At 33.9% G+C, this 19,055-nt stretch overlaps 2 protein-coding genes across 3 annotated transcripts in view; both read right to left on the reverse strand.

Moving 5' to 3' along the window:
- The window catches only part of LOC112058497 (protein dachsous), a 390,923-nt gene extending 383,188 nt beyond the window's left edge, over positions 1 to 7,735 (reverse strand). The window contains exon 1 of one of the 2 annotated variants that reach the window (XM_024099373.2): positions 7,497 to 7,735. The gene's annotated coding sequence lies outside the window, so the exon portion shown is untranslated. Of the gene's footprint in view, positions 1 to 7,418; positions 7,440 to 7,496 lie in introns of those variants that run through there. The other variant, XM_052883647.1, reaches the window with a different exon arrangement.
- Positions 7,736 to 16,730: 8,995 nt separating this feature from the next.
- On the reverse strand, positions 16,731 to 17,315 carry LOC112058508 (gem-associated protein 8-like). Its single transcript, XM_024099391.2, has one exon. The coding sequence runs from the start codon at positions 17,313 to 17,315 to the stop codon at positions 16,731 to 16,733; it is 585 nt and encodes a 194-aa protein (XP_023955159.2).
- Between the last annotated feature and the right edge of the window lie 1,740 nt (positions 17,316 to 19,055).

Here is a 19,055-nt window from a genome sequence, read left to right on the forward strand (position 1 = left end):
AAAAAGCCATAAATATTGCACATTTAATCGCTGAGCTTACATTGTTTATTAACACGACGGTCACAACTCACAATATACAAAAGGTATAAGTAGAAAATCTATATTCAATGATTTGATTCGTATTCAGAAGTATGTTTTAAAATTCTTTTTTGTTTTAATATTTTTTTTGTTGAGAAGGAATACAATACTTAAGCTAATAAACTACATTTTAAAAAAAAATATATAAAATGTCTTAAAATATGCATATTATAAATTAAGTTAATTAAATCGCCTTTATTCACACAAATAACTTAGTACTACGAATAGAACTATTTCTTGTGCTGAAATTGTATTAAAACCTCTAAAAAAATAGACAGAAACTAAAATATAATACATTTACAGGTAACTACTCCCACTCACGTTCAGATTTTCGTTGGTAAATAATTTTATCTTCAAGTAATCTTTCTTTTTTTTTGTTACAAAAATTTACGACTTTTATGGTTCGTCTTTCAAGATAAGAAAGTTTCAATAAATTTAACGGTTCAAGTTGAGCCAAAAATTTTATCATAAATCAAGTTGGTACATAACATGCAATTTATTTTAATTCTCAAATCGAATTTGTTTATTTAAGTAAGTATACTTAGCACTTTTAAAACGTCAAGAATATCTGTTAGTTACTCTACAAACTAGTTGGGTGTCCAGATTTGGCTGAGAAAAGGTGGCATTCTAAACCTGAACTTTAAATTGTGTTCATTTGATTTATTAATTTACAAATCAGAAAAATAAAAAAACCCAAAAATAAAGGGTAAATTGAAAGTAAGTACAACCACAAAAAACACAGAGATTTGATGTGGTTTAAGTAGGTAGACTTTAATTACTTAGTTTACTACTCATATATCGGGGTTTCTAAGTTTATTCTTTTAGGATTTTTCTTTATGTTATTTATATTTCTACTGTTAAGTATATTATTATATTGCTTATAGATAAATAGGTAAATCGAACTATTATCAAAATTTATATAACCAATAAATAAATAAATAGGCACCATAAAAGATGTTTTGTTCTGGTGATTCCTATCTTAGAACTGTTTAAGTGTAATTTGTATTCAACATGTGTATTTTTTCACACACTTTGATCGATTATTATAGCTTTTGTTAATCAATGCAAAGAAATTATGTACACTTAATTAGACAAAATATTTTTTTTTTTACTAATTTTGGTTACGAAAAGATTCTCCACGCCAATGAATTGGAAACATTAAAATAAAGCAATTTGGTAATATTGCCATTTAATTTACATAATAAAATCATTTTGTATTATCAATAAATCAAATATATCATATCTTTCATCGGTACGTTTTTATAATTTTAACATAGAAAATAATAGAAACATTAAAAATTTACCCAAGAATGGACTTGGTTTAATTACAAAAAACGATGAGACTATAAAAATAATTTATTATAATTAAAATTGTGTTATTTTGAGAAATAAATGTCTCCAAACAGAACTAATGCAATAGTGGTAGACCAATCTAATCATGTAAAAGGAAGAAATTAGTCTGTGTACAAATGTTATGTGTAAATACATGTTATGAACTGAAATTTTATTTAAAAAAAATCCGGATTTTTTCTTACAAATTTGCATACTTCTAGAATGTATAGACTCGGTAGGGTAAGAACTTTAATACGGCTTTGATGCTTCTTCAAGAGAAGGTTTATCAACTTCACTCCAATCTTATATGAGAGTTATTATTTTTGGCCTCCCTAGGACTCGAACCTTGAATCATCTGCAGCTGTTAGCTAACCGCATCACCGATAAGGTTATAAATAAATCATTCCTTTATTACGAGTAAATCGTTAATTTAAGTCCGTCAAAATTTTCGGCTCTAATAAATACTTACCTATGTGAGTGCAGCAGTATATTTTAAAAGGTGAACTATTTATAGATTTTATTACTAACAAGTTGCACGAAACAGCGAGATCTTTAAATTTAATTTTCCTTAAAATTGATAATCGCCAATCTAACATGGATTTTATGTTATCGTTATATTTCGAAAAGTTCATCTCCATTTTCAACTCTTTTGTGCGTTATATATTATTTCATAATAAACCTACAGAAAAATGTATTTTTAAACATGGATCTTTATAGGTTAGGTTAGCCACCGTCCGCGTTTTTCATAAATTCAATTGTTTTTTCGGTATATAAAGTTTGTTAATCCAAATTTCATCCAAGTCATAGTATTTGCATGAAAGAGTTACAAACATCCAATATCGCGTTTATAATACGAGTAAGATTATCGCGTGTTATTAATCTACTGACGAACCACGAAGCGATTTAGCGTTCCAGTACGATGCCATTCAATAATTTAATTATTTGTAATTAGTAATTCACAAGATTTCCGGTAAGACATTCATGATACTAATGACTTTTCAGGTTAAGATTAGCAAGAAGTAAGAATCTAGATCTGATTAGATGCTATCGTGTGCTCGAATGGTCGGCGCAAGAACCGGCCCGGTATGAGAAAGCATTGCTAATTAAAAATGACTACTACAGTTAACTTTGTAACTGCCTGTATCTGTCAAACTTAACTACGGACATCGCTTGAAGTGAGACACCTATACGTTTCCTCGTTTACTTTCTTTGTCTAACCCTCGTTTGATTCAGATCACGACAGTGGTGGATTCACCAGTAGACTAAGTAGGCTGGAGCCTAGGACGGCAGATTTTAGAGGGCAGCAAATTTGACCCAAAAACATTATCTTCTACAGAAATAAAGAAAATGTAACGATAATTATAATATTTTAGTCTTGTACGTTCTGTATGCCCTGTCCAGTCCCACTAAAATATTGAAACTTTGATTTAAATGTATTGATTCAATACCTTTTTTTTTTTATTCTTTTACAAGTTAGCCCTTGACTACAATCTCACCTGATGGTAAGTGATGATGCAGTCTAAGATGGAAGCGGGCTAACGGTAAGCGGGCCTTTCGGTTTCTACACGACATCGTACCGGAACGCTAAATCGCTTGGCGGTACGTCTTTGTCAGTTTGTTTGTTGTTGTTATTGAATTTCACAGTTCAGCAGGGGTTGCCAAAAACTCAATAGCCTACTGGCGGCAAATTTGTAATTCCACCGCTGGATCACGAAATGGTTAGAGTTCGGAGTTGTGTCTAGATCAATTCCCAGTCCGGTGCTAGGCACAGACCTCCACCTTACTGGCAAAGATGTAAAAAGTGATTTCAAAATCCGCTATCTCAGTAACCATAACTCAGCTACGCTTGCTTTGGGGGTAGATAGTATGTGTATATTGTTTAAATATTTATTTATGAGCAAACTTGCATACCAGAGAATTTTCTGAATTCTCTGCGTGTGTGAAATCTGCCAATCCGCATTTAGTGTCCACTTGGTGGACTATTGGCCTAACCCCTCACATTCTCAAAGGAGACTCGACCTCAGCAGTGAGCCGAGTCGTAGTTGATAATGATGATGCTATACTATGCCGCGTAGAAACTGTTAGAGGTATGGTTAGAATAAACTTGTAACTCTTCCGAATCCGATTCCATCTTAGTCCCTTAACATCAGCTGAGATAGCAGTAAAGGGTTAACTTGTCAATATCATTGAATAAAAACAAAATTGCAACAGCCCCTGAAGCCAAGTGGGACGTCGAGTCTCTTTCTACGATCGCAAACGCTTCGTAAACTAGAAAAACGTATGGGAATGAAAAATCTTGATCACGTGACTATTCGATAGCAAATGTCATTCCCATACATTTTTAACCGACTTCAAAAAAAGGAGGAGGTACTCAATTCGAGTTTTTGTTTTTTTTCTAGTTTTGGAAGCGCTTGCGATCGTACAGCTACAGGAGCAGTTTACATAAGTTCAACACACAAAAAAATTATATTATTTATTACATGAAATTTTGTAATAGTAATAAAAGCTTGTATTATTTTAATTATTTACTCATTTATTATTCATTTATGGAATGAAATTATACTGGAAAGCAAGCTTCTTTGTAATACGTAACAAAAAGAGAGTGAAATTCCGTCGCTATTGTATTTATTCGGAAATAAACACTACAAAGAAAGCATAACATAGTATTATTTCACACACTCGTATTTAATAAATAAAACAAACGAGAAAAAGTAAATTTCCAAATTACAAATTACGTATTATTTTACTTAGTTGTTTCTATTTGAAAGTATGAATTCATTATTTTGGTTTGTTAATTGACTTATATAAAAAAGTTAAAGAAAAATTACTCAACTAAATTATAAAAGCTTCTAAAGCTGTATTTAAACTAGGCTTAAAATAATGTAGATTCATAAATAGAGGGTTTGTTAATTCTATAACAAAGTTAAGGAAAAGTTACTCTTAACTGCTAAATTATAAAAGCTTCTAAAACTATATTTAACTTTAGGCTTAGAATAATGTAGATTCATAAATAGAGGAAACGCCCAAATATGCTAATATTATTTTTTAATTATTAAATCTAACATAGCCCAAAGTTTTTTAAACTGACTTACTTACTCATAATCTTGGAATTAATATTGTAATATGTAATTTAATACTAGCATAACACTAAATCTTTATAGATTCTTTGTTACTCGATCGACTTCCAAGAATTTTTAAAATATTCCGTTCTATAACAAAAGAAAACTAGTTTTTAAGACAACTCACGTCCGAGCTTGGGTAAAGTTTTAGTTCATCATCATTATCAGCCATTTTAATTTTCTACTTTAGACAAAGACCTCATAAAGGAAGAATAGATACAGAATGCTAATAATATCTTAAAAAGGCTATATATATATGCTAATAGTATCTTATCAGTAAAACCCCTTTATAAAGGTTTTTTTTTATTCTTTACAAGTTAGCCCTTGACTACAATCACACCTGATGGTAAGTGATGATGCAATCTAAGATAGAAGCGGGCTAACTTGTTAGGAGGAGGATGAAAATCCACACACCTTTCGGTTTCTACACGACATCGTACCGGAACGCTAAATCGCTTGGCGGTACGTCTTTGTCGGTAGGGTGGTAACTAGCCACGGCCGATGCCTCCCACCAGTCAAAGATGATAGGTAGATGCTTTCTTTAATTTTTCAATAATCGTTGTCACCAAATCAGTTTTAGATCTATCAATGCATTATCTTTAAGAGCAATTACTAAGACGATTTTAGTACACATTAATTGATGAATCCATTAATAACAATAATATAAGCTTTCACCTTCACAAAGATAGTGAATAAAATTTTAATTGCAAATGAAAATGATCATTGTAAATGAGTTTTTATCAAAAGCAACCGTTGAGTTTCTTGCCGACTATCTTAGCAGAGCCTGCTTTTCGAACCGGTAGTAGGATCACTACAAACAGTCACTTACGTTTCAAAAGTGCTTGAAAGCTACTTGAAAGAAACGTATTATGGATTTTCATTCTGGAATACTTAGTGTGAACTTTTGTCCTAATCGTGGCATGTATTATTTGGGGACGTCAAGCCACAACCGAGACCGACGGCTTTGCCATAATAAGGACTTAACCATAATATTTCCACCACTTCAGATTATTTTCGCCAAAAGAAGAAAATTAAGAAAAAAAACTGAATAACATTTTCTATACTAATATTACAAAGAGGTAAAGTTTGTGAGGTTATAGGGGATAATCTTTTAAACTACTATACTAATTTTGTAAATTCTTTTAGCAATAGATAGTCACGTTATTTTTGTGTCATAAGCTATATTTATCCTCGCATTCCAACGGGAAAGGAATTACGCGAGCGAAACCGCGGGGCGTCGGCTAAATATATAATATATAACTCTACCAAGGTAAGACTCAAACCCATGATACCGTGAACCGAAACTGAACTAACCACTTCACAAGTATTTTAATTATTAAAACCAAAGCTATAATTAAAAAGATAAATACGTACCTAAACATAATATATTTTTAATTAATAGAGTCTAGACTAGGCACTCGTTATAATATTTTATTGAAAATGAACCTATAAATTTAAATTTTTGATAAGAATATTAGATACATTTTAATCTTTTTAGTATCCAATTTAATCTCTTCATTGACTTGCTCTATTACCATGTTTTTACCAAGAAATACCAGCTATATAGCTACTTAATCATACATAGAGAAGAGAGGTTTGTCTGCTAACTTTAATGGTATTTATACTCGTAAAGGTATTAGGTAACCTACAAGTACCTTATAAATTTACCTACCTTTAAAATTGTGAAATTGATGGATGAATGTTTGATTTAAATTATTTAATTTCAAACGTTTTTAATATAAGATGACGTTTAAGGCATTATAACAAAATAATTTAAATTATTATTTCAAAAATTTTGCTTTGAATGTCAAGCCGTCGGTTCATTTATATATTTATTTGTTACCTTTTAGTTTTAGCTAATATATCTTTCTATTAATGAAAACCTAATACCTAATAGGTATAGTTTTAGAGATTACTTACCCTGAACAAACACAGGCTGGTAGACTTTATTTATAGTATTATACTAATGCATAAGGGTTATCATAACGCAGAGTAATAAAATCTAACCTTAATTTTAAGATGTGTCATATGTTTGAATCATTAGAGATGGGTCCAATTTAAGTGTTTTTCAGATAGCATGGTGACAGTGACAGTTTGTTTCTCTCTTGAAAAAGTTTGCCGCGATTCACGATAACAGTAGGTACGTATTATGAACGTCATAAGGCAACTGTCACCGTACCCATGCTATCTGAAAAACACTTAGTTTGAATTTCGCGCCAAATCTATCGAAAATATAAACTACTAGCCTTCGGCGGTATCACTCGTATAGTTTCCGTTCCCTTAAGAATACGGGATAAAGTATAACATATGACACTCACAAATAACGTGGCTTTCGAGTGGCAAAAGACTTTTCAAAATCAGTTCAGGAGATCCAGAAAAAACTCTCTACAACATCTCAGACTGTACCTCTTTATAGTATTAGCATAGACGCCTACTTGATCTGCTCAGCAGAGTTCGCTTTCCGAACCGGTAGTAGAGTCACTACAAACAGTCAAACTTCGCATTTCAGAAGAGTTGGTAAAGTAATCTTATTGATATATACCTAAACGAAATTGAATTTGATATTTCAGTAGAATATCTACTAAAAAAGTATTACATTTTAAGGTTTTTCAGTATGTTAATAGTTTTAGGTACACCTCTCCGGTAAAGAACGGTCTCCAGTAAAAAACGCTAAAGCTTTTCGTGATACAGTACGATGCCTATCAGAAGTTTGAATTGTATATAAACTTTATGGTACTTTTAGTATCGTCGCTAACCACCATGTGACATCGCTGCGAAACGCTATCGAAGCTATATCTTTACTTATTCGTTCAATAAACCTTTGCACCAATGAAACACCACAACTCGAATAAAGTTTCATTAAACTACAACCAGTATTCCCGTACGTACATTAAGCCAGTGTAGAGATGAATGATACGCATCTAGCATTCTAAAGCACGCCCAAAGCGCACCCAAAAGAAAACCCACCTCCAGAATCCTTAGCACCACACGTTCACCATAATCAATTCTGTGTTTTTATACCACTATACTAACACAACACAAACACTGCACTGCAATCCGGGCACGGTAAAAATGAAACAGGGTAATAATATATCGATTATAACTTATTATGAAGCGGTAACAAAACTTAATTTGTAGTATAGTTTTAGTTGAAACGTGTTTTCTGTTGACCGACGCGCGGGCACAGCCTTTCTCGGCCAGCTCTGAGAAGGCACTGGCGAGGTAGAGGGGGGGCTAGAACAGGTTACTGGCATACCGTTCGGAACGCCAATTTCGAGGCACCCTGGATAGGGACACCGGCTCGATTCGTGGATAAGGTAATGATAAAAGATAGTGTTCGCTCTTTGACGATATTCGAATTCCATGGTATACCTATGTATATTTTTAATGTTTGACTAAACATGTTACTAATATTACAAACAAAAGTTTGTTGCGTTTTTGAAATTTTAGTTTGTTACGATATGTACGCCAATTACAAAGCATCCTGGTAAAGAATTAGTATTCTTTATGGACAAGATAAAAAACAAAAGATAGATTATATGAAAGAACACGGCATTAATATATAATATTACATTTTTATACTAAGTTTTACATTGCGTTGTATGTTACTAATGAATTAACAGAACTACTTAAATCAGCTACTTATTTGTCATTTAAGTATTTGTGTATTTACAAGTCAAACCTGCATATGCATTTTATAAGAAATTGAGTTTACATATATGAATTTTTAAAATTAAAAACAAATCCAAATACAGTTATTTAAAACAGTTCTTACATTCTAAAATGCAACAAAAATACTACCGAAAAGGTATATAATTTATATAATAATCCCTCAAATTATATAATTAAAGAAATATAATTATATTATAATAAATACACCCATCATTTACGAGCTTATATAATAATCTAATAATATACAGTATTATAATAATATATTTTTTATGTACAGTGGGTTTTCCGTAAGATACAGTCGCAGTGATACGTCGCCCCTATTAAAGACATCAACGCGTCGCGTCATCTCAAATACGCGGCCGAGGCATGCGGGACATGCTTAGCATAAATATGTGCACCGCAACTGAAAAAGTACATTTGAGACGCATAGAGTACAAAATGTGTGCTATTCAATTATTTATATCTATACTAACACTAGCGGATGCCCGCGACTTCGTCCGCGTGAAACTCGATGTACACTTTCAACTACCTCTACCCTACCTCTACCCTACCCCTACAAAAAAAAAAGTATCCTATGTCCTCCTCCTGGCTCTAAACTACCTCCCTGCCAATTCTCAGCTAAATCGGTTCTGCCGTTCTTGAGTTATAAGTGGAGTAACTAACACGACTTTCTTTTATATATATAGATTATATAGGAGTAAAATTTGATCCAGAAATTACCCTCTACAACCTAGAGGGTATTCTCTGGATCTACCGAATCGATTTTTAAAATTCTTTTACCTCTATAAAACTATGTTGTTTATGATTATCATATTTTATCCTCACGGGAACTACGCTTATGAAACCGCGGGCTGTCTGCTAGTTGTTTTTAAAAAAATGTAACTAAAAAATCCCCTCACTAAATTAAATATTTATTTTTATTTAATGTTAATTTTTACTTGTTATTCTTTTAAATAAAATGAAGTATTAAAGCTAAGTCTATAGAGTTTTTGCATTTCATATCTTTTATATTTATTATGGCTTTTTACTAAAATAAATAAAATATTAAATAGGAACCCATTACTTTGCTGAAGTTCATTATGTATATGATATTCTATTTTTGGAAGACAGTTTGGCATTAAATGTAGTGGAAAGGTGTTGGCACAAATGCGTTTCAGTGTGTAAACAACAGGAATGGCAGCATAGCAGAAAGGTATTGTAAATTAATTAGAGGGGTACATTAAGCGTACCTATAACATCGAAACCCGTTTATCTGAGAGGACATAATTGATAATTTATTAACATGTTCCTGTTTTGCTGACACTCCTTTAGTTTTACTGCATATCCAAAGCCAAACATCTTCCAAACATAGATTAACTATGCCCTTGCATAAATTCTAAAAAAGCTAAAAAGCTATATTTATATTTAAATTTAATATCACCATTATAAAAAAATCCCATGTTTTCAAAAAAAACATTGTTCAAGTGTTTAATATTGAATAAAATTAAGAAAGATATTGGTTAAATACGTAAAAGATTCTATTTTTCGACCAGTTTGTGTTGCCTGTGACTACGGGCCTTATAAGAAGGCTCAGAGTGACTCAGCGGGCAATGGAGCTAGCTATTCTTGGAGTTTCTCTGCGTGATGGAATCAGAAACGAGGAGATCCATCAAAGTCATATATAGCTCAGCAAGCCTCGATGTTTTAGTGGCAATGGACGCGGCACATGGTTCGAAGAGCTGCTAGACGTTGGGGTCTCATGACTCTCATGTAATGGCAACCCCTCACCACAAACCGCAGTGTTGGTCGACCCTCTATTAGGTGAACCGATTATATAAACCGGGTTATTGTATGCTAGCCATTGACGATCAAGTATACCCACATTTCTGCAGCTGTGCCCATAGTGAAGACGTGTCATACTAACCATTGACGATCAAGTATACCCAAGTTTCTACAGCGCTAAAGACGTTTCATGTCTGCGACTACTCGAGCCATCTGTACGCAGCGACCAACGCACGATCAGTTATGATCATCATTATATCAGGTTGATGCAGTAACGTGGATATACTTGATCATCAATGGCTAGCATTAAGGAGCCGATGAATAGTGGCGGCTCTAGACCGTCGTGTTTGGAAGTCCATACAAGCCTATGCCCAGCAATGGTTGACTATCGGCTGATAATGATGATGATGAATAACACAGAAAATTATATTTTACTACAACCATAGTATAGTATTTATAAGTAGGTAGTAGTTTCTCTTTCCGAAGAGTAAAATTTATTACAAATCACACAAGTTACAATTCGAATGGTATAAATTTCGTGTACCTACTTAAAAGTTATGTGTCCCCGTACATCTTGTTACCAAATACAGATAAGGGAGATATTGAAACTTTATTTTATTACTCTTATTTACATGTACAACAACCGTTTTCTCTTTGGTTTTACGAGGATCCTCTTCGAGACAAGTTATACATACCACGTAGGTATATTTTATGTAGGTGTTGATATGCCTTGGGAATACTAGCTTGTGCTCGCTGATTTTCTCGTGTTGATGTAGATTTTAATGATAAAATAAATAAAAATAAAATCATTTTATTTCAGACCAGAGACACATTTACATTGGATACAAAAAAAAAGCAGACTAAAAATTATAATCAGAAACACGCAGAAACTATATTAAAACTAAAATGAGAACTTTACCTAACTATACTATTTTAAACTATAGTTTTTCAAATCAAAAATCATTTATTTCAAGTTCAAGTTTTGATACGTCAGTTGACTATTTGTACAGATTCTACCACCGGTTCGGAAGGCAGGTTCTGCTGAGAAGAAACCGGCAAGAAACTCAACAGTTGCTCTTTTAATAAAAATAGCTTTATACTATACTAATTTAATTCACGTTCGAAACCTGGTGCACGTTTAGCCATTTCATAAAGAATATTATGTCAGGGGATATCTGTGTGACGACTTTAACAAGTTACGACTGTATGTAATATAATATGTTTATTTAATCTTCGGATTGGCATCCCCATTTTAAGTCATAGCTAACGCACAAGGTTTCAAAAATGAAATTGAAAATGATAAATTCATTAAAGCTGTAAGTAGAATATTTAGAACTGAATGTGGTTTGCGAAACAAATAAAGAGCTATGAAGTAAAATGCATTGAAGTTGGTTACGAGCAAGCACCGTGATGCAATACGCTCGCTCGTGATGCCAGTATTAGGTTCCAGCCTTGCCTAAAACATGGATACCGTTCCGTGAGAAAGCTACCTACTTAACTTCAATGAATTTAGTTTTTGTACTAGATATAGGTATAGAACCCGGCAAGAAAGTTAATTCAAAATGGCGGTCAATAAACAAAAGTATTAGACGTGTGCTCCGTGGTTTTGGAACTTGGAAAGTGACGTCACTTCACGACATTTTGATTCGAAAATAGTCCTTGCAACGTTTTACAATATCATATTCAGAGATAGTCGTTATCAACCCATATTCGGCTCACTGCTGAGCTCGAGTCTCCTCTCAGATTGAGAGGGGTTAGGCCAATAGTCCACCACGCTGGCCCAATGCGGATTGGCAGATTTCACACACTCAGATAATTAAGAAAATTCTCTGATATGCAGGTTTCCTGACGATTTTTTCCTTTACCATTTGATACCACGTGATAGTTAATTTCTTAAAATGCACAAACTTGGAGGTGCAAGCCCCGGACCGGATTCGAACTCACGCCCTCCGGAAAATGGAGGCTGAACTATAGAAAATCTGTAATTGGCTGTAACACGCAGGAAATATTGTATAATTGTATTCTTGGTAACGCTGCTGGTTTTTCTTAAAAAGTAAATAAATAAATAATACCTACCTCATAGTTAAGAGTACACAATCTTTTTTTATTCTTTACAAGTTAGCCCTTGACTACAATCTCACCTGATGGTAAGTGGTGATGCAATCTAAAATGGAAGCGGGCTAACTTATTAGGAGGTTGAAAATCCACTCACCTTTCGGTTTCTACACGACATCGTACCGGAACGCTATATCGTTTGGCGGTACGTCTTTGTCGGTAGGGTGGTAACTGGTGGTAAATTTTATAATCTCATTTATTTTGCAAATATTTAGACAATCTTTGCTTTTTATGTATAAATTAGTTAACATTGACCTTATTTACCCGAATGTATCATAAAAATCAAAATATTCAAACCTAGTCATCATCCCCATTAAACATGACGTTTTTAATAAATGAACTATGCCTCGAAAAATATCATATTTTTTTTCAATCTAGTAGAAGGATGATGAACAATTTAAGACAATTTTAAACCAAAAGTGTTTAGCCTATTGTGTCGACTCAGTGTCAACAGGTATTAAAAGTAATTAAAAATGAAAAGCCATTATGGTTTCTATACAGTAATTTATTATTTGTACTTATTAATGCATATTTAATAAACATAAAAAAAATATTTAAATACTGAGATGTTGATTTATCTAATACATAAAAGGACATCAATGAAATTTTTTGTTACATGCAATGTATGTTACAGAAAATGACCTAATAAATATATTGTACTTAGTACTTGTTGTATTACAAGCCGTGATAGCCCAGTGGATATGACCTCTGCCTCCGATTCCGGAGGGTGTGGGTTCGAATCCGGTCCGGGGCATGCACCTCCAACTTTTCAGTTGTGTGCATTTTAAGAAATTAAATATCACGTGTCTTAATCGGTGAAGGAAAACATCGTGAGGAAACCTGCATACCAGAGAATTATCATAATTCTCTGCGTGTGTGAAGTCTGCCAATCCGCATTGGGCCAGCGTGGTGGACTATTGGCCTTACCCCTCTCAGTCTGAGAGGAGACTCGAGCTCTGCAGTGAGCCGAATATGGGTTGATGACGACGAGTACTTGTAGACCTAATTCAGGATTATATTTTATTTTACTACCGTAATGTATTTATGTGGTGGACAGGGAAAGATTGGGGTTAATTATTCTTAATTTTTTTATCATTAGTATAAAAATATAAAAGTTTTAGAACCTTTTCATTTCTCTTGCTTGCTAAAAGACCTTGTAACCAAATCTGCTGTAATAGGATCTTACCAAAGTAGGCAGCAGTGGCGTGCATAAGGTTTTTAACTAGGGTATGCACTATAAGTAAAAATTGGAAAATTCCTTCTCCAACTATGTATTCTGTGGTCCAACATAAGTTTGTATTGAGTCCTTAGGGCAGGCATTGCATTTTTGCATCTATGAAGTGCACGCCACTGCTAGGCAGGGAGAACAACACGAGCAAGCACCGTGATGCAATACGCTCGCTCGTGATGCCAGTATTAGGTTCCAGCCTTGCCTAAAACATGGATACCGTTACGTGAGAAAGCTACCTACTGAACTTCAATGAATTTAGTTTTTGTAATAGATATAGGTATAGAACCCGGCAAGAAAGTTAATTCAAAATGGCGGTCAATAAACAAAAGTATTAGACGTGTGCTCCGTGGTTTTGGAACTTGGAAAGTGACGTCACTTCACGACATTTTGATTCGAAAATAGTCCTTGCAACGTTTTACAATATCATATTCAGAGATAGTCGTTATCAACCCATATTCGGCTCACTGCTGAGCTCGAGTCTCCTCTCAGATTGAGAGGGGTTAGGCCAATAGTCCACCACGCTGGCCCAATGCGGATTGGCAGATTTCACACACTCAGATAATTAAGAAAATTCTCTGATATGCAGGTTTCCTGACGATTTTTTCCTTTACCATTTGATACCACGTGATAGTTAATTTCTTAAAATGCACAAACTTGGAGGTGCAAGCCCCGGACCGGATTCGAACTCACGCCCTCCGGAAAATGGAGGCTGAACTATAGAAAATCTGTAATTGGCTGTAACACGCAGGAAATATTGTATAATTGTATTCTTGGTAACGCTGCTGGTTTTTCTTAAAAAGTAAATAAATAAATAATACCTACCTCATAGTTAAGAGTACACAATCTTTTTTTATTCTTTACAAGTTAGCCCTTGACTACAATCTCACCTGATGGTAAGTGGTGATGCAATCTAAAATGGAAGCGGGCTAACTTATTAGGAGGTTGAAAATCCACTCACCTTTCGGTTTCTACACGACATCGTACCGGAACGCTATATCGTTTGGCGGTACGTCTTTGTCGGTAGGGTGGTAACTGGTGGTAAATTTTATAATCTCATTTATTTTGCAAATATTTAGACAATCTTTGCTTTTTATGTATAAATTAGTTAACATTGACCTTATTTACCCGAATGTATCATAAAAATCAAAATATTCAAACCTAGTCATCATCCCCATTAAACATGACGTTTTTAATAAATGAACTATGCCTCGAAAAATATCATATTTTTTTTCAATCTAGTAGAAGGATGATGAACAATTTAAGACAATTTTAAACCAAAAGTGTTTAGCCTATTGTGTCGACTCAGTGTCAACAGGTATTAAAAGTAATTAAAAATGAAAAGCCATTATGGTTTCTATACAGTAATTTATTATTTATACTTATTAATGCATATTTAATAAACATAAAAAAAATATTTAAATACTGAGATGTTGATTTATCTAATACATAAAAGGACATCAATGAAATTTTTTGTTACATGCAATGTATGTTACAGAAAATGACCTAATAAATATATTGTACTTAGTACTTGTTGTATTACAAGCCGTGATAGCCCAGTGGATATGACCTCTGCCTCCGATTCCGGAGGGTGTGGGTTCGAATCCGGTCCGGGGCATGCACCTCCAACTTTTCAGTTGTGTGCATTTTAAGAAATTAAATATCACGTGTCTTAATCGGTGAAGGAAAACATCGTGAGGAAACCTGCATACCAGAGAATTATCATAATTCTCTGCGTGTGTGAAGTCTGCCAATCCGCATTGGGCCAGCGTGGTGGACTATTGGCCTTACCCCTCTCAGTCTGAGAGGAGACTCGAGCTCTGCAGTGAGCCGAATATGGGTTGATGACGACGAGTACTTGTAGACCTAATTCAGGATTATATTTTATTTTACTACCGTAATGTATTTATGTGGTGGACAGGGAAAGATTGGGGTTAATTATTCTTAATTTTTTTATCATTAGTATAAAAATATAAAAGTTTTAGAACCTTTTCATTTCTCTTGCTTGCTAAAAGACCTTGTAACCAAATCTGCTGTAATAGGATCTTACCAAAGTAGGCAGCAGTGGCGTGCATAAGGTTTTTAACTAGGGTATGCACTATAAGTAAAAATTGGAAAATTCCTTCTCCAACTATGTATTCTGTGGTCCAACATAAGTTTGTATTGAGTCCTTAGGGCAGGCATTGCATTTTTGCATCTATGAAGTGCACGCCACTGCTAGGCAGGGAGAACAACACAAGCAGAGAAGGGAACTGTTAATTGATTGTTAAGGAATTCCTTAACCCTACATCCATTGGTCACAAGTCCAGGACTCTGCTCAGAGATTTTCTCTCTGTCATGCGATGGTTCCTTCAGTATTGCAAACACACTGCCTGTCAAATTGTACATCTGACAACTTCAACAAGTCCAAAACAAACAAGACATCAAAAAAGTAGACAAACTTACTTAAAGATTATTTTTCTATAGTATTTTATTCTCTATTAAAAAGTAAATAAACATAGTTCATGGTCCCTATCTAATTTACATAAAAACAATAAAATAAGGTCATATTTATCATTTTAAATATGCTTCCTAAATATGTTGAAATATTTTATCTAAACATAATACATAATTATACTTATCCATAATTGAAAATTATTATAACAAAGACCACTTGAAACAAATAAATCTGAATTAAATTAACAAACTGTAAAAACAGTGGGATAAAAGAAAAAAAGTCTTAGTTACTCTGAAGACTCATAGCAAACCTGTATTCAAGAATGAGTTTTCCATTTTGTACAATTTTATGTAGTTAATGATAATTTTATACTATAGGTTGGTTATGACCTTATAAAATCACAGCAAAAAGTGATCAGAATAATAGGCTACAAAACTGAGCACACACATGCACAATTTTGTCTTTAATTCCATTATTTATTTATGTATATATAGTTTTTACACTTCCCAAACACACAACTCGACATTGTAGACAATATTTAAATATTATTTGTTTAAATAATGTTCATTGTTGACCACAACACTAACATTGCAATGTGGAAATTTTCTCTTTTGAGCGCCTCATTTTTCATAACCTAGTAACACATCTAACAGTATTTAACATAATTGCCTATAGTTCTTATTCTACTTCAACACTTTGAGTGTGCTGCTATTGTGTTGAAGAGAATCGAATGGAGGTAGAAATTTGATTCAGATAAGTAGTATCATATTTACAAATATACAAAAACTGCAATTACAACATTAGTAGAACAACTTTGGACTGACAACATCAAGTCGCAGGTATTCGCTGGATGCAGGTGGCTCAGTATCGTGATGTTTGGAAGAACCTACAAAAGGCCTATGTTCTGCAGTCGACGTCCATCGGCTGGCGTGATGATGATGGATGATGAGAACAACTTTTGGAACTAAATATATGAACTTTCATTTTATCAGCTAACATTAAAATTAAAAGGTATGTTCGGCCAGTATGTTGCTTTGTTTCTATCCGCTTCGTTCTGGAAGTTCGACATTAAATACATTTCCAGTGCCATAATTCTTTTATATTTGTCACCATATAACTCCTTTGACCGTGATATTTTGTCTTCAACACTTTCCTGCATTTTTGGTACTGGTTTAGATTCTGCCTCTGATTTGGCCTTGAGACGTTCCCTTTCGCGTCTAGCGTCTTCTTTGTACTTTGCATTGGCAGTTAAAAACTGTATAAACTCTTCACTAACCTCAAACTCATTATTTTCATCTTCAACGTTATCCGAATCGTTTTCTGTATAATCTATGTTATTTCTCTCCGTTTCGTGTTCATGTTCTTCAGATTCACTGTCCGATCCTTGAGAATCACTTTCTGCTTCACGGTTTACCTCACTAGTCGTGGGCACTGCAAGGTGATTGTTACGTATAACTTCATGCAGCATAGTATTTTCGTACTGCAATGAAATAGCGCGCGCTTTCCAAAACGCGAGCTGGTGTTTCAGTTGCCAAGTTGAAGCCTCCGCAAAATGCTGGGCCCAAGTAGACATCGCACTGGACATATAAAATTTCTTCGCGTGGTTTTGTTCAGCGCGTCTTTGATTTTGATGTGAACGCTTTTTGTTACTGTCCTTTCGAATAGGCAATCGGATGTCAGGGGGTGGACGAACAATTTTATTTTTTTTACTACCTTTGAATTTTTTATTTACCATTTTTTAAAAGTATGACACTTACTAAAATTAAAAGTTTGACATTGACATTTGACAGCTTAATTGCCCCTTTAATTTCGAAGACTAAAAAGCGCTTGCTGACGTAGACAGAGAAAGTTTTTTTTATGGGGCTAATATTACCGGAATTATATAGTCGTGTAAAAGTGTGTCGTAAGTCGTGCTAAAAAGAACGGCTGAATCATTTTGGCTGAAAATTTGTGGAGAGATAGCTTAGAACCAGGAGATGGCCATAGAGTATGTAGGGTAGGGGTAGGAGTAGATTTACAGTGGGATAAGGGTAGGTGTAGAGTACGAGTAGAGTAGGGTAGAGAAAAAGTGCATATGTTAAAGCGAAGCTTGACTGGGACCGCTAGTTGTAGTTAATAACAATAAACTAACCTGCTAACACTAAGACCTAATTCGGCTTACTTTAGTATTTTAGTCGACTAAAATACTAAAGTAGTCCGTACTAGGCTTATCAGCTGTGTACGGCAGAACCTTTAGGAACATGGGATACCTCGAATCGAACCGAATTTAAGCAGTCAGTAAGAAGCTTTCATAATTTGCTGCTTCTTTTAGCTGCGGATTGCCTAGCCCAGTCTATTTTTTTTATACGTCTAAAAAATAGACTGTCTAATAAAAAAAATAAGCCGTCGTCTATATCGGCCGTGTGCTCTTTGCCTCTTTTGCCTATTATTTTCTTAGAGGAAGTGGAGCATAGATTTTTCAATATTAGTTTTGTAAGTGAAAACTATATTCTTCTGCGGGTGACGAAGCCTTTAACTAATCTTTTTTCGCCTTATAGTGGATACGAGTACTCTATCTTGTCTTATCAATTTCAGCACTTTATTGTTTTGTGATACGCTGTACGGTTATATAAAATTATCTTACTCGCTTTCAGGAATTTATGGTTTTTAAGCTATTGTATAGCTTTTATCGCGGGCTTTGTGCGCGGCGGCCGAATCAAGAAATTCCGTAACGTAAATAAATCTAATACCCAAGCCACAGTAAAGATATACAAGCAGTATAGTAACTCGGCCGTATTTTTGAAATAAATACCTACAGCCGCGCGCTCCGTAAACATGTTATAGGGCTGCCCGCCTCCAGCATTTTAATTATATTTGCTAACTTTGTGTTTCCATTTAGTTTTGTTTTTGATTTAATTAAGGCTGATACTACGTCAATGACCTTGAAGGATTGGTCGTATTCTTAAACATATTTATTTCGGTGATGCCATCTAGGTATTACCTCCACACTACGTGAACAAATAAAAAAAAGATAAAGCTAAAAAATATAGACTCCCAGAAGTTATTTTCATTATACAACATTTTTTCTGTACAGGTATTAGTAGTAGTTCTTAGAATAAATAATGATTTAATATTATATTACTGTTTTCGTCATTTACCTGTTTACACAATTTTATTATTTAAGCATTTATTTATAATTCTTTTTAATTTTCAATTATGCTTTTAGAATACATAATATTATACAAACTTTATAAAAATATCTAGCCCACCGGTTGCAAAGCTTTTAATGCCCGATTCTAACCTATCTTTTGGTGTAGGTTTCAAGTCAAACAGA

The sequence above is a fragment of the Bicyclus anynana genome, chromosome 9 (genome assembly GCF_947172395.1).
Source record: "Bicyclus anynana chromosome 9, ilBicAnyn1.1, whole genome shotgun sequence".
In the NCBI taxonomy this organism is placed as follows: Eukaryota; Metazoa; Arthropoda; class Insecta; order Lepidoptera; family Nymphalidae; genus Bicyclus; species Bicyclus anynana.